The sequence below is a fragment of the Schistocerca gregaria genome, chromosome 3, assembly GCF_023897955.1.
Source record: "Schistocerca gregaria isolate iqSchGreg1 chromosome 3, iqSchGreg1.2, whole genome shotgun sequence".
Classification (NCBI taxonomy): Eukaryota; Metazoa; Arthropoda; class Insecta; order Orthoptera; family Acrididae; genus Schistocerca; species Schistocerca gregaria.
The window spans coordinates 559,037,300-559,054,738 of NC_064922.1; the positions used below are offsets into that span (position 1 = coordinate 559,037,300).

Genomic DNA, 17,439 nt, shown 5'->3' on the forward strand with positions numbered 1-17,439 from the left:
GTGCAAATTACTGCAATGCCCAGTACACAAACAGTTCATACAGCCATAAACAGTCCATCCCAGCAACAGTCATGGATATCATAAAACCCATTTACAGAGACCTGGCAAATTCTGAATTACTGAAGAAGGGTCTGCACAGTCAGATTCAAAATCCTAATGAGTCATTCAATAATCTTATATGGACTTGTTTACCAAAAAATGTTTTGTCGGAATGAAGACACAAAGTGGGGGTCAGTGATGCTATTATTGCTTTTAATGATGGCAACATTGGTGGGGTGAAAGTGCTACAGCATATGGGAATTTATCCTGGAGCAAACTGCATCAGAAAACTTGAATGGATGGACAAGGTTCACATTGATAAAGCAGAATATGCAGTACAGTTGGCCACTAAAGAGTCCAGAAAAAGAAAGAAGAAAAGAAGGAAAAACTTGGAAAAAGATCAAGAGGATGATATGAAGTATGGTGCAGGATGCTTTTGAGTGACTAATAGTTAAAACTTAAGCATATATGAAGTGTGTTACAGTCTTTTTGAAACTTTAGAAGCCGTTCCTGAAAATTTATATTTTCTGTTGCAATTTTCCCTAAATCTCGGAAACCACTTCTAGCAGAGTATTCAAATTTTCATGAAGTAATAACATACATATCCTGAATCTACTGAACTAAAAGAAGAACATTATGTTAAGTATAATTAAAATTATTTAAGATGTTGTTGTTGTCGTCTTCAGTCCTGAGACTGGTTTGATGCAGCTCTCCATGCTACTCTATCCTGTGCAAGCTGCTTCATCTCCCAGTACCTACTACAACCTACATCCTTCTGAATCTGCTTAGTGTACTCATCTCTCGGTCTCCCTCTACGATTTTTACCCTCCACACTGCCCTCCAATGCTAAATTTGTGATCCCTTGATGCCTCAAAACATGTCCTACCAACCGATCCCTTCTTCTAGTCAAGTTGTGCTACAAGCTCCTCTTCTCCCCAATCCTATTCAATACCTCCTCATTAGTTACGTGATCTATCCACCTTATCTTCAGTATTCTTCTGTAGCACCACATTTCAAAAGCTTCTATTCTCTTCTTGTCCAAACTAGTTATCGTCCATGTTTCACTTCCATACATGGCTACACTCCAAACAAATATTTTCAGAAATGACTTCCTGACACTTAAATCTATATTCGATGTTAACAAATTTCTCTCCTTCAGAAACGCTTTCCTTGCCATTGCCAGTCTACATTTTATATCCTCTCTACTTCGACCATCACTAGTTATTTTACTTCCTAAATAGCAAAACTCCTTTACTACTTTAAGTGTCTCATTTCCTAATCTAATTCCCTCAGCATCACCTGATTTAATTTGACTACATTCCATTATCCTCGTTTTGCTTTTGTTAATGTTCATCTTATATCCTCCTTCCAAGACACTGTCCATTCCGTTCAACTGCTCTTCCAAGTCCTTTGCCGTCTCTGACAGAATTACAATGTCATGGCGAACCTCAAAGTTTTTACTTCGTCTCCATGAATTTTAATACCTACTCCAAATTTTTCTTTTGTTTCCTTTACTGCTTGCTCAATATACAGATAGAATAACATCGGGGACAGGCTACAACCCTGTCTCACTCCTTTCCCAACCACTGCTTCCCTTTCATGCCCCTCGACTCTTATGACTGCCATCTGGTTTCTGTACAAATTGTAAATAGCCTTTCGCTCCCTGTATTTTACCCCTGCCACCTTTAGAATTTGAAAAAGAGTATTCCAGTCAACATTGTCAAAAGCTTTCTCTAAGTCTACAAATGCTAGAAACGTAGGTTTGCCTTTTCTTAATCTTTCTTCTAAGATAAGTCGTAAGGTCCGTATTGCCTCACGCGTTCCAACATTTCGACGGAATCCAAACTGATCCTCCCCGAGGTCTGCATCTACCAGTTTTTCCATTCGTCTGTAAAGAATTCGCGTTAGTATTTTGCACCCATGGCTTATTAAACTGATAGTTCGGTAATTTTCACATCTGTCAGCACCTGCTTTCTTTGGGATTGGAATTATTATATTCTTCTTGAAGTCTGAGGGTATTTCGCCTGTCTCATACATCTTGCTCACCAGCTGGTAGAGTTTTGTCATGACTGGCTCTCCCAAAGCCGCCAGTGGTTCTAATGGAATGTTGTCTACTCCGGGGGCCTTGTTTTGACTCAGGTCTTTCAGTGCTCCGTCAAACTCTTCACGCAGTATCGTATCTCCCATTTCGTCTTCATCTACATCCTCTTCCATTTCCATAATCTTGTCCTCAAGTACATCACCCTTGTATAAACCTTCTATATACTCCTTCCACCTTTCTGTCTTCCCTTCTTTGCTTAGAACTGGGTTGCCATCTGAGCTCTTGATATTCATACACGTGGTTCTCTTCTCTCCAAAGGTCTCTTTAATTTTCCTGTAGGCAGCATCTATCTTACCCCTAGTGAGATAAGCTTCTACATCCTTACATTTGTCCTCTAGCCATCCCTGTTTAGCCATTTTGCACTTCCTGTCGATCTCATTTTTGAGACGTTTGTATTACTTTTTGCCTGCTTCATTTACTGCATTTTTATATTTTCTCCTTTCATCAATTAAATTCAATATTTCTTCTGTTACCCAAGGATTTCTAGCAGCCCTCGTCTTTTTACCTACTTTATCCTCTGCTGCCTTCACTACTTCATCCCTCAGAGCTACCCATTCTTCTTCTACTGTATTTCTTTCCCCCATTCCTGTCAATTGTTCCCTTATGCTCTCTCTGAAACTCTGTACAACCTCTGGTTCTTTCAGTTTATCCAGGTCCCATCTCCTTAATTTCCCACATTTTTGCAGTTTCTTCAGTTTTAATCTACAGGTCGTAACCAATAGATTGTGGTCAGAGTCCACATCTGCCCCTGGAAATGTCTTACAACTTAAAACCTGGTTCCTAAATCTCTGTCTTACCATTATATAATCTGATACCTTTTAGTATCTCCAGGGCTCTTCCACGTATACAACCTTCTTTCATGATTCTTAAACCAAGTGTTACCTATAATTAAGTTGTGCTCTGTACAAAATTCTACTAGGCAGCTTCCTCTTTCATTTCTTAGCCCCAATCCATATTCACCTACTATGTTTCCTTCTCTCCCTTTTCCTACACTCGAATTCCAGTCACTCATTACTATTAAATTTTCGTCTCCCTTCACTATCTGAATAATTTCTTTTATTTCATCATACATTTCTTCAATTTCTTCGTCATCTGCAGAGCTAGTTGGCATATAAACTTGTACTACTGTAGTAGGTGTGGGCTTCGTATCTATCTTGGCCACAATAATGCGTTCACTATGCTGTTTGTAGTAGCTTACCCGCATTCCTATTTTCCTATTCATTATTAAACATACTCCTGCATTACCCCTATTTGATTTTGTGTTTATAACCCTGTAGTCACCTGACCAGAAGTCTTGTTCCTCCTGCCACCGAACTTCACTAATTCCCACTATATCTAACTTTAACCTATCCATTTCCCTTTTTAAATTTTCTAACCTACCTGCCCGATTAAGGGATCTGACATTCCACGCTCCGATCCGTAGAACGCCAGTTTTCTTTCTCCCGATAACGACATACTCCTGAGTAGTCCCCGCCCGGAGATCCGAATGGGGGACTATTTTACCTCCGGAATATTTTACCCAAGAGGATGCCATCATCATTTAATCATACAGTAAAGCTGCATGTCCTCGGGAAAAATTACGGCTGTAGTTTCCCCTTGCTTTCAGCCGTTCGCAGTACCAGCACAGCAAGGCTGTTTTGGTTAATGTTGCAAGGCCAGATCAGTCAATCATCCAGACTGTTGCCCCTGCAACTACTGAAAAGGCTGCTGCCCCTCTTCAGGAACCACACGTTTGGGGGATTATTATTATTATTTAAGATAACGTACAAAAAAGTACACAAAATTTTAATTGTATAATTAAAAAATTGTATTTCCGAAAGCAGTGGCTGAAATGATGTTATTGTACTTCAGTAGACTCAGAACATACAGTTTAATGTCATGTAAATGTTTCATGTCAACAGCTACAGTAGTTCCTGAAATACAGGGAAGCCATGTCAGGATAGGGAGTTCCAACTTCCCTTAAGGGTCAGGAAGTCATTTTCGAAAGTATTTGTATGGAGTGTAGCCATGTACGGAAGTGAGGCATGGATGATAAACAGTATAGGCAAGAAGAGCATAGAAGCTTTTGAAATGTGTTACTACAGAAGAATGCTGAAGATTAAATGGGTAGATCACATAACTAAAGAGGAGGTACTGAATACAATTGGGAAGAAGAGAAATATGTGGTACAACCTGACTAAAAGAAAGGATTGGTTGGTAGGACACATTTTGAGGCATCAATGAATCACCAATTTAGTACTGGAGGAAAGCGTGCGGAGTAGAAATCGTATAGGGAGACCAAGGAATGAATACAGTAAGCAGATTCAGAAGGATGTAGGTTGCAGTAGTTACACGGAGATGAACGGGCTTGCACAGGATAGATTAGCTTGGAGAGCTGCATCAGACCAGTCTTTGGACTGAAGACTATAACAACAACAGCAACAAGCTTCTGAGTGTTCTTCCAAACTGTTGTTTCCATTGTTGCAGAAAGTGGAAACAACAACTTGGCGCAACACCTGGAAAGACACCATTAAAAAAGGTAATTGCTTTTTCATCAGTACATGTACTATCACCATTTATAAAAGATGTAAACCTACCAAATTCAGCCTCTTGATCATTGTTCAGTACATCTGGCAGGAGTTGTTTCATTCTATTGGAAAGTCGTCTACTTGACTTTCTTCCATCAGCAGATGTGCTGTTTACCTGAAAATAAGAATATATAAGACAACAATTAGGTTTTAATTACTTCAGATCCTAAACAGAATAAATGAACAAAGGAATTTTCTTTGGAGCTGTAATGAGACTGTCACATATTTAATTATTTAAAGAAGGAAATTATGTATCTAGTGCATAACATATCGGAAAACTTCTGACTATTTATTCTGCAGGAAATGCAGATTCAATTCACAAAATTTACAAGTAACATCAATGTACTTAGTTCCATAGCCATGACTTTTTTCTGTGTGCTGGCATTCTAAACTACCTCGTGTTTCATGAACATATAATAAGAACTTAAGTGTCATGTGGGTCTACCAAAAAAAAGCAATTTAATATTGGCACAAATGTTACTTCGGGTTGGTTGTATTCAGAACAGAGAAGTGGAGGAGATGTGAAGTGTGGTGAGAGAGACTCATGAAGTGGACAGAAAAGAATGTCTCAAACATCGAAAGAAATCCCAAATGACACTGAGGGAAGTTCTGAATAAGCAGAGTACAGATCCATTCGAATTAAACCAAATCATTACAAGACTATTTATTTCAGCTACATTAGTTGTGTTTGCATCAGTGATATTAATGATGTAATTTTTTGTCCAATGATTAACAACAACGCTCTACCAAATACTTTTCTTTTTTTTAGAAAAGCATTATCAGTGGATATCCAAACAGTTTCTGCTTCATATAAATATTGTAGAATTAATACTACAACTCAGGATACTTTGTTAACTGCATGAACTAGTAACAGTTTACCAACTCCTCACGTTTTTTAATGTAAGATGAGATTTTATTCTCATGGAACACTGAAGAGATACATTTGCCAGTGTGAGAACACCTTTACTTCATAAAATAGTCAATATCCATAGCCGAGTGGTCAGCATGGATGGCTGCCATGTGAAGGACCTGGGTTCGATTCCCAGTACTACCAAGGAATTCTACAATCACACCCACTCTTATTATCTCTCTACTTTTCCGACACTCCCTTGCGGCTGCACATAGCTGCCCTATCCTTTCTCCATCTCGTTCCTGCACACTCCCCAGCAGCACTGCCCTGTCTGCCAGCCCTACCCTACCATTCCTTCTCCTCCCCTCCCCAGCTTCCTCCTTACCCCCACCCTGTCGCCACTCCCATCGTAAACTGGTGCTGCTGCTCGCAGTGTGGCTACAGTTGCCCAAGACTGCAGTCATGGCTGTGCAAGTTGCATTTGCGCACACAGATCTTTATTTGTGCTAATCTTTTTGTTCTGCCTATCTGGAACTCAGCATTTCCACTGTATAATTAGTGGCAATTTCCTTTCCATAATATTGTTACATTCCATCCTGGACTTTCCACTGTTTAACTTTGATTTTTAGGAGGACATTAGAAAGTGGTATATGGTGGCCCACCGTCTTGCAATTTTTGTTTGGTCAAAGATTAAGCCAATAAAAATGACTGTATATCCCAAAATGCTAACCGAGTTTTCAGGATCACAAATGAGAAACTGCCTACCAGTAGAATATGTAAACACATAAGAAGTTAGGAAACAATATTCACCTTTTACCTTTCATTTCTCCTTCAACTTTCCAGCCTCTATTTACATGCAAAAAACCTGCCATAGTAGAATTGGCATCCTGTGCACTGTAATAAACTTTTGCTCTACTACACACTTGAAACACAAAAGGGGAAGAAATAAAAATTATGAATATGGCCTTTTAATTCACTAAAGGACCCTAATTTCTATGAAATTTACTGGCACATTAAAAGTGAATGCCAATCACGACTTGAACTTAGGACCTCTGCGTTTTGCAAGCAATTGCTCTACCGGTTGAGCTACCCAAGCAAAACTAAGGGCCAGTTCTCACAGATTTACTTTCGTCAGTACCTCATCTGCTATCTTCCAGACTTCGCAGAAGTTCTCCTGCTTGGGTAACTCCGTCAGTAGAGGACATGCCCATGAAAGGCAAAGGTCCCGAGTTTGTGTCTTAGTGTAGTACACAGTTCTAATCTGTCAGTACTCACATTGCCACAGAGTGAAAATTTCATTTCGGAAACCCCATTTTTTATGTCTGCCTATTTGAACTGTATACAGTGTCTGACACTGAACTGTATACAGTGTCTGACACTGAACTGTATACAGTGTCTGACACTGAACTGTATACAGTGTCTGACACTCGGTTGTACAACTTAGCATTTCAGAGTATTCAATAACATTTATGGCTCAACTGTTTGGGCAAGTGCAACAAAAAGGAGAAGAAAATTTACACACTGGAAACTGCCTGTACATTCTACAGCTGAAGTTTACGAACACACAGAAAAATCATGTATTGTTAAAGCTGATATCGAACAACCCCTGGGGAGATTTGGAAACCAGAAATAAAAGTTTAGTGAAGACTGCAATGATTTGCCCACACTATTCTCTCTGTTAATTTCCTAGAAAATAATTAGCACTGACTGAAAAACCTATTCTAAGTTGGCCAAAATGCATATAAAAATGACACTGTGGACGGAGATGAAGAAATACATAGTTCCAAGTCAACAGACAATGAGCGAGAATGAGAAATACAATGAAAAAATATGACTAATTACCAGGTTCATAGCATATGAAGTTTATGTGCAGGAATAGAATGAAAATTAAAAACTGATACTCTTTGTAAGAATGTTGTTGACTATACAGTTTATTCATTTACATTATAACATATCCTTAACATAAACCTTTTTGTAAAATAGACTGAGCTGGACTGTAGATCAGAAGTCACAAAAACCAGATACTGCATGTGTTGTGTCTGTAACATTTTATGGCCACTTTATCCTAAATCATTTAACTTTGAGCAAACTTAATACTAGCTTTACTTTTCTAGATTGTTATTGTGTTTGGTTGTTGTCATTTCTGTTTTTTCAGTCTGAAGCCTGGTTTGACAGCGCTCTCCATGCTAATATATCCTATACAACCCTCTTCATCTTTGTAATATTACTGCAAACTACATCCATTAGAACCCGCTTACTGTACTGAATTCTAGTCTCATAATTTTTAACCCGAACATTTCCCTGCATTACCAAACTGATGCCACAGGCTATGTCCTATCAAAGTATGAAGTTTTTCCTTTTTTTGTGTCCCAATTTAATTCTGTACGTCCTCAATAATTACAAGGTGTGATTATTAATTAACTTTTGCTTTAAAATCTTTGGTGCTTATTGGACAACATTTTAAGCACTATGCCTCCTAAAAATAGTCCCCTCTACTGGCAAAACACTGTTTCCATCATTTCTTCCACTTTTGGAAAGCCTCCTGGAATGCATTTTCTGGGTTGGCACATAGGTCTCTTATAGCACTATCATGAATCTCCTCTATGGTTTGGAAACAATGTCCTTTCAATCTGGTTTTAAGTTTGGGAAATAGGAAAAAGTCTGCTGGGGCTATGTCCAGAGTATATGGTGGATGGTGCACAACAGGAATGTGATCAGAATAAGACTTTTACTCTGCAGCGGAGGGTGCACTGATATGAAACTTCCTGGCAGACCGAGCCGGACCAAGACTCTAACTCGGGACCTTAGCCTTTCATGGGCAAGTGCTCTACCATCTGGGCTACCCAAGCATGACTCGCGCCCCATCCTCACAGCTTTACTTCTGCCAGTACCTCGTCTCCTACCTTCCAAACTTCACAGAAGCTCTCCTGAGAACCTTGTCGAACTAGCACTCCTAAAAGAAAGGATGTCGGCAGAAACTTGGCTTAAGACACAGCCTGGGGGATGTTTCCAGAATGAGACTTTCACTCTGCAGCGGAGTGTGCTGCTGATATGAAACTTCTGCAAGGTTCGCAGGAGAGCTTCCGTAAAGTTTGGAAGGTAGGAGACGAGGTACTGGCAGAAGTAAAGCTGTGAGGATGGGGCGTGAGTCGTGCTTGGGTAGCTCAGATGGTAGAGCACTTGCCCGCGAAATGCAAAGGTCCTGAGTTCGAGACTCGGTCCAGCACACAGTTTTAATCTGCCAGGAAGTTTCAGAAATGCGTTGTTTTGTTAGATAACTGTGTACTAAGAGTGAGGTGTGTTCTAGTGCAATGTCGAGATGCTATATCCAAGTCCTGTTTTTCCCACAATTCAGGCTTCTTCCGTGCACAGAATCCCTCATGTGCATTAGGATTTGTTAGCAACTTCTCAAACAATTAAATGATTTTTTCCACAAATCACAGCACAAACTCTCTCGACATGGTCATCATCTGTTGATGTGGAAGGTTGTCTGGGCTTGGGATCACCACCGACTGACATTTCACCACTCATAGCACTGAAGGCAACACATACAGTCTCCTCCACATATTCTTGCTTACAAAGAACATGGCCACATTCATTGTAATTAGGTGTAAGTGCAACACAACCAGTAGCACTCACACCCATTCCCCCTAAGTCATATGTGGAGGATGACATAGTACTGCCACATGTTTGATGTTCAGATGTGTGTGAAATCTTATTGGACTTAACTGCTAAGGTCATCAGTCTCTAAGCTGACACATTACTTAACCAAAAATTATCCTAAGGACAAGCACACACACCCATGCCCGAGGGAGGACTCAAACCTCTGCCAGGACCAGCCGCACAGTGCTTGATTGCAGTGCCCTAGACCGCTCGGCTAATCCCGCGCGCCCCACATGTTTGGCCTTTTGGAAGTATGCACATCCATCACTGCAGTCAGACATATAAAAGACCTAATGAATATGCTGCTTAACCCATGGCATACAATGATGGGTATATCCATCATCATGCTCTCACGCATTTACATACAATGAAGGGTACATTCTTCACTGTGTAGTCACACTTAGTTTGTTTAGTTTACGTGGCATGTTAATATATGGCAGCAGCTGAGCCCGCCTTTGAATCGACCGGAAATCCTCAATTGCGGCTAATTATTATGATGCAAAGTTGGCATGTTCTTGTAGATTCAGTAGCTAACATGGCCGATTCATACGGAATCCAAACCGAAAGAGTATGTCTATTTCTTGAAGAAAGTGATTTGAGTGATTCTGAAGGTGAAATAGATAATGGAAATAGTGACAGCACAGACTCAGTAGCAAGTGACACTAGTGGTTGTATTGCCAAGGAAGATTTTCCCCTCCACAATTGAGTCGCTGTAGCGAAGCCGGCAACGGGTACATCGACAGTTACTGATGAGTGGAACTGGGATAATGTTTGCAATAACCCTTACATTACCAAGAGCAGCTCTGAGGGCAAGAGAGATGTTACTATTCGCAGATCCCTAGGCCGAAACCCATCACACTTGCATGTAACTACGCAGTTTTTGGCACATAAGTTCTGCGAGTTGGTGGTCAAGGAATACAAATTATTTGTTATTTGCTGCTGTAACATGTGCAGGAGCAACTGTACATGTGGAATGGAGGAGAATGGTTGCCGTAGCACACTGGTTTCCTGTGACAGTAGATGAGATGAAGGCCTACTTTGCACTCTGCGTACTTGCGTCTCAAAGAAAGAAACCTTCTGTGCAAGATAATTGGTAAAAGCGAAAAGTAATACAGACTCTTATTTTCAGTAAAACCATGTGTTTTTGGATATTCAAGGCTGTCTCTCAAGGTATCTTTGTTTTGCTACTGATTCTGCAGTTATGCAGCATGATAAACTGAGGAAGATCAGACAAGTTATTACTCTTCTTCTTGACATATTTTAGAGGATGTACATGCCTGGAAAAAATGTTGGTAATAATGAGAGTCCAATGAAGCTCATAGGCAGATTTTCATGTGTCCAATACAACCCTTCAGAGAGGGCAAGATTTGGTTTGAAAATATATGGTGTATGCTCAGCTAACAATGGATACTGTTACAATTTTAAAATTTACGCAGGTCTTGAGGCAGAAAAAGTATCCAAAACCTTAACAAGTGAAAGAGTTGTTACGAATTTGTGTGAGGTTTTATTGGATGAATAGAGAACAATATACATGGAAATTGGTATAGTTCTCCCAACTTGTTTCTAAAGCTATTGAAGAGGAAGAACTACACAGTTGGAACTGTAAGACCAAACAGGAAGAACATGCCACCACAGTTCAAGAACTCAGAGCTGAAAAAAGGCGAACTGGCTTTTGCACCGGCAAAAACTTCTCGCTGTGAACTGGATTGACAAAAACCCATTTCACACCCTGTCAACCATTCTAGATTGACCTGATTATGAAAGCACAGCAAAAAAATGGGGAGACTAAGCTGAAACTTAAGTGTATCAACAATTATACGAAAGGAATGGGCGGAGTTGCTGCACACAAACAACACATAGCATCATATCTTCTTACAAGAAGATATGTGAGGGCAAATAAAAAGATATAAAAATGATAAAACATGGCAGTTCTTAATGCAAGTACAGTACAGTATATGATGAACTCCAGTAAAAGGAGAATGAGGTTCACAGATTTTCATCTTAACCTGGCAGAAGGAATTCTGAAAAATATCAGACTTCCTGATTACAGGATTAACAGATTCCCAATACAAGGAACAAACCCATGAAGACTACAAGAAAGGCACTGGGGACATTTTCCCACAAAAATATCCCCAACTGACAAGAAAGCAGCACTGTGTACAAGATGTAAGGTCTGTTACGTCAGAGGATATTGCGGAGAAACCTGCTTTGACTGCGAAAAGTGCAAGATTTTTCAACATGTGGATAAGTGTTTTAAGCTTTATCACACTAAGACAAACTATATATGATTATATTTCACAATGTCATAGAGAATTACAATAAATACACTGCTGCTGCTCTAATATAGCTTACATCATGTTGCTGTAAAAACAGGGCAAGATCACTGAAAAATAAGTGTACTGCTGTGTCACAATGCCAATAAAAAAGTTCCACAACATGAACAACTGAGAATTTTGAAGAAAGAGAAATTACGTAGCAACACAGAAACTGTTACACATGTGTAACAAAATAAAATCATTGTAATTTATGTAATCTTCAACACTAACAAATAAGGAGAGGCCATTGCTGTTAATCATTTCTGTGAAAATGACAGTTGACTATGACAGAATTTCTGAGCTGTGAAAGCTCCTAGGCTTCCCTGTCAAGAGGGAACCTCTCCCCTCGAGCCTTGACGCTAAGCCCCAGTGCTTCAGGTGCCTGGGTGAAGGCCACATGGCAAAGCATTGCTTTAATGCTAGAAGGTGTGTGAAATTCTCTGATGAGCATGACAGTTGCTCTTCCGACATGTGCTGAGAAGAAATGCTGACATGCATCCACTGTGATTTGCCTCATATTGCCAACATGCAAGACTACCCGATTTTCACAGGCTGCAACCGGACCAAAAGTAGGATGGCAGCCTCAGCCTGTAAGTTGCACTGTCTGACAAATCCAAAGCCAGCAAGGCACAATTAAGAATTGGTGTAAGCAGGAGAGTGCGGGAAACTTTGCCAAAGCCTCAGAAGATGCAGCGCAAGAACGAGATGCATGTCATAGTGCATGACGCCATTGCCATGGCAAATGCGGCCTTCAAAACTGTCATGGCAGCAGCTGGGAATGCAGCACTCTTGTCTTAGCTGCAGAGATGGAGGAGACCTGCCATCAGTTATGACAACTACGTGGAGCACTTGGACGTAACCTGCATGCACAATTAGAAGAGCCTGCCCCTGCCACTGCCCCATTCTCGGAGTGGAATCATGGGGAGGGGAGGGGAGGGGAGGGGAGGGCATAACCCAGCAGGAGACACCAGTCTTCGCCTTCACCACATAACCAACCAGGCCAATGAAGAAGATGATGATGATAGCTGCCACAACTGTTGCACTGTGGTCAACATCCAGCAGAGGTAGCAAGATGAGACTGACAAAATCCACAGCAGCATCCTTCAGCACATCGAACCATCAACTGAGGTGCTGTCTCACATGGAGGGTGAGCCATGCTGGCAGAACCCAACCACTACTTGGCATAGCCTAGATGGGGCAACAAAGAAGTAGGAGCACAGCCAACCTATGGCCTATCGTTGTGCCACTGTCGTGGTAATACATAACAACAGTAGGGATCCCTCACAGTAGTTCATGACCCTGCCACTTCAATTTGACTAACAGATTTTTTAAGAGCAGAGGCAATGACGATGGTATTGAGCTGCAGGATACCTGCTACTAACATAACCCTACCCTTGCATAATATGTCGCAGATAGCAAGCAAGTTTGGTACTGCCCTTACAACCTGTCCTGACTGCGCTATGGGTTTTTTCTTCCAGGGCATTTTTTCACCCTCTGCCCTTTCTTTGAATTTTTCTGTCAACTAACCTCTCCTGAAGGGCCCATATTCATGGGTAATCTTACCCAGACATATGGATCATCACAGATCCACATTCTGTGAACTCTATGACTGAATTATGGCTCTTTGCTTTGCTTTATTATTATTATTATTATTATTATTATTATTATTATTCTGAACAGCATGACAGTGAATGTATTATTTTAGCCATTACAGACACAAAGCCAATATCACCACGGCAGTACAAGTTTATATGCTTAGTAGATATGTAGATGAAGAATTTGAAGGAATACATGTTGCAAGTTGAGATAAAAGATATTGCTCAGATAGTCAAATGAGATGAAAATTTAATTATTGTAACAGTTCCATAATAGGAAGAGAAAGAAAAACAGTACTAGAACATGATTTGAATAAAATGAATAAAAAGGGAAAGCCGACTGGTAAAATTTTGCACACAGCATACCTAAATCACTGAAAACACTTGGTTTCAGAATCATCAAAGAAACTAGTATATGTTGAAGAGACTTTGAAAAATCTTAAGATTCCAAATAGATAACATAATGGCATGGCAGATTTTGAAACTAAATTTTTATAATACAGAACATTTCCAGAGGTGGACATGGATACTGACCACACTTCAATGGTTATGAATTTCAGATTAAATGTGAAGTAGTTAAAGAAAGGTGAGTATTTAAGGGCAAGGGCTGACAAACCAGGAAGGAATACAACAGAAGACAAATGGGTAGACTTGAGAGATGAAACAATGATTAGAAAAGAGGATCAAATAGGAAATAAAAAAGAAATGAGACCCAATAGAAACTGTATGCTAAGACAAGATATTGAATAAGGAGGGAACATGCAAATCTAGCTAATGTAACAGGCAAAAAGGGAACACACAAGAATAAAAAATGTGACTTCACAGAAAGTGCAAAAAGGCTAAGAAGAAGAAGAAGAAGAAGAAGAAGATGATGATGATGATGATTTGGGTTGAGTAGGCACTAGACACCATGGTCATCAGCGCCCTGATGAAAATTCAGCATGAAATCCCACAGGTGAGGATGAAGGCTGTCTGCACATGTAGCACAGTTTATAACTTACTAAAGTCTGCTGCCCTTCCCCACCAGCTTTGGGACAAAAAGGCTAAGCAGGAATAGCCAAACGAATGTACAGCTGTTCACAACTCTTTAAAATATTCCGAGGTATTACACAGTATATTGACAAATTTAATGTAGAAACCTACTGTTTAGAACATCTTCAACAAGGGCTGTAGCTTTTTTTAGATGTTTGATGCTCACCCTGGCTCGCTACTGATGGTAGCGATCCATAATGTGTGCCAGATATTCAAAAATTCTATAAACCCTTTATGAAGCTGTTCTCACCTGGGGAGGAACGTTGGGCTTCAACAATAAATTCATCTGACCATGGCATAATAGCTCAGAATATTTTAATAAGAGAGACACTTCTGACTGTGAAACTTTTAGTTTTATAATTAAAGCTGTTCAAGCATGACCGAGAAACAAAAACGTCGCCTATAGGGAAATTAAACAGACAATTGGAGAAGAGAGAAACATCTGTACAAATATCAGCTCAGATGGCAAGCCAGTACTACGAAGAGGTGGTCTCCAGGGATGGAATTGACATTTTGAAACCACCTATACAGCCGAGTATTACAGTGCCCGGAAGTGCGCACACACATTCACTGCTCTGGTTGGCTCCTAGTTGGCAAGTAGCTCATTAAAAATTTCTCGAGATCCATTAGAACATCAGGAGAAAGGGGAAATGAATAAGGAATAAAAACAAACACTAATTTTTAAACAGTGTCATAGTGTAGCAGTTAAGTTATGTAGCAGGTATGCTTAAGTTTGTGGGGTCAGATGCACTGTTTTCAATTAAATGCCTGACCATTATTTTTATTCAATTAATTGGTTAAATTTAATCTTGTCCATTCCTAATGCTTTCAAATAACGCATTAACTTTTGTATTAACTTTTTGCTTGCTCTATTTTTTTCTTCCTTTCATTCTTTTTTCCATTTGGAATCTCTCAACATTATTTCAATAATTATTATTTAAGTATAGTAATATTTAAATGTTTAAAAATACTGATCTAATGATTAAAAACAAAAGACAATATAACCTACCTATACTGACGGGATGGTGTGAAAATTTTTTGTTACAAGACATAAGAAGTACTACTATTAATAGTAATGCAATAATGTTCTCCACCAAAGTTTGAGGAACTTTAATTTTCATAAAGCAACGACACAAATTTTCCATCAGACAACACAGACCCATTTTGAAATCAAACGTGTTCTCTCTTTTAACCATCTGTGAACCTGTCGAACAGTCGCAAACTGAACTGCTGCAGTGAAATATGAGCAGAAGATATTGGGAAGGGAAGGGTACAATGTACATATTTTTGTATGGCAACTGTTGTACAAATATTTAAAACAAATACTTCTCTCACCATGAGCAAAGATGATTTCAATGAAAGGTTTTCTAAATCAAACAAAACTCAGGTAAAATGGTTAACAAATATAATGATTGTATTAACATGGATGAAAATATAAAATGATGAAAGTATGAAACTAAATCTAAGTAATTTTAGGGAAGTTGTTCAAAGATCACACGAGATAAAAGAAAAGGTTAAAGGAAGAAAAATAAGAGCAGAGAAAAAAAGTTAACATGATGATTAAATCGATATGGAAAAGGATTAGAAATAAAGAAAATTATATATAAGCTAAATTAAATAAAAATAACACAGTCCTGTTGGTGAAGATTTTTAGTACAAAAAGACTGCACCGAATGGCACTGACCTAAACCTTAGGCATAGCAGACAGATAACTTAACTGCCAGGCTATGATGTCATTTTGAAAATCAGTGGTTAATCATAGATGCAATGTATCACAAACTTTTGTTTTGTTTTTTTACTTACTTACTCATAACTGTGGCCACACCTGTGAGAATGGCTGCAGGATGTGATATCTGTGACCCAAACCTGCTACACTGTATATATGGTTTCAAACAGTTCATCCCTCCTCTGGATACATACACTTGTAAGCACAGAAGGGAAGACAAAGTTGGAAGATGACTATACAAGAAAAACAATCTTTTAGGGCACTGTTATGGAGAGAAAACAGGGAGTAGGAGATTCAATATGGCAAGAACAATCTGAGAGAGTACTGAAAGTCCTAAGTTGAAACAAGACGCCATGAGTCGATAACATTCCCTGCCAGCCATGATGAAACTGAAATAACCTATAACCTATTGCAACTGTTCCTTTCAGGTATAGCGTAACTGATTATGCAAACATTTGGCAACTTATTAATCAACCAAACTATCAAAACAGCCACTTTCATTGTGTTTTGATGGTGACTGTTCAGACAGTTATTTACTCAGTAAGGTTATTTACCATGATAAACTTTGGATCAGTGCAATACAAATACCTTGTTTCCAGTTTCTGGTGTACTGATTTCCCTTAAATGGTTTGTGATCTTCATCAGTGCAGTGCTGCACCTGCTATTCCTTTTCTGTTTTTCACTGAGCTGTGCTCTAATTAACACAACTACTGGTGTGCAATTAGCTGTAAAACAATAAGAAATAACAATGAAAAAACACATAATCAATTCACCATTAATTCTGTTTTAAGTTGAACTGAAATTTCCTATGCAGATCATACTAATGAATAGTATCATAGCCTTTCTGTGTGTATTTCTGAGGCAATAGTGTGCTCACTGTCAGTAAAGAAGGCATCATTAGAATTTTATTTTGTATGCAAATTAAAGCTTATACATTGTCAATCCTTTATCTCTAAAGCGCCTGCTCTCCCTTCCACTCTGTTTAGTAACAACTAAAGATACACTTAGATCTTGTTCTTAATGCTTTTAACATTCAGAATTTTATGCTCAGTAACAAAGTGACACATAATGAGGGAAAGAGCTCCACTTGGTCATCTTTGTGAAGTCTAGATTCCATCCTTAATTTATTGCAAACAACAAAGAAACAATCAATTCAAAATGTGGATTCAAGCGAACAACTGCAAGGCACCCCCAACCGCCAATGGTCTTTAAGCTTTGAAATTTTCACTGAAAGACAACTTACTTTTTTAGATAATGTTTCCGATATTTCACTTTCAATCACTTGTAGATACTGGTAAAAGTAATGTGAACTTCTGTTATATTAATTAACAAGCAACTTTTATTTTCATTAATTATTATTACATAAATTTTTTATACCTTCTACATTTATATACTGCTGTGTACTTGGTTTACAAAGGAGAATCTCAGGCAAGAAAATTAGAGTTTAACATTCCGTCCATAGTGAGGTCATGAGCGACCGCGCACAAGCTCAGATTACAAAAGGAAATTGGTTGTATCCTTTTTGGAACTATCATTGGGCCACTTGCCTCA

At 39.1% G+C, this 17,439-nt stretch overlaps 1 protein-coding gene across 2 annotated transcripts in view; it reads right to left on the reverse strand.

The window, feature by feature from the left end:
• LOC126353910 (disks large-associated protein 5-like) overlaps positions 1 to 17,439 on the reverse strand; it is a 185,127-nt gene that overhangs the window by 41,420 nt on the left and 126,268 nt on the right. For both annotated transcript variants that reach the window (XM_050003140.1, XM_050003142.1), the window contains exons 8-9: positions 16,477 to 16,613; positions 4,717 to 4,822 (exon numbers count right to left, since the gene is read on the reverse strand). In XM_050003140.1, the coding sequence (XP_049859097.1) occupies positions 4,717 to 4,822; positions 16,477 to 16,613 (243 nt within the window). The remainder of the gene's footprint in view (positions 1 to 4,716; positions 4,823 to 16,476; positions 16,614 to 17,439) is intronic.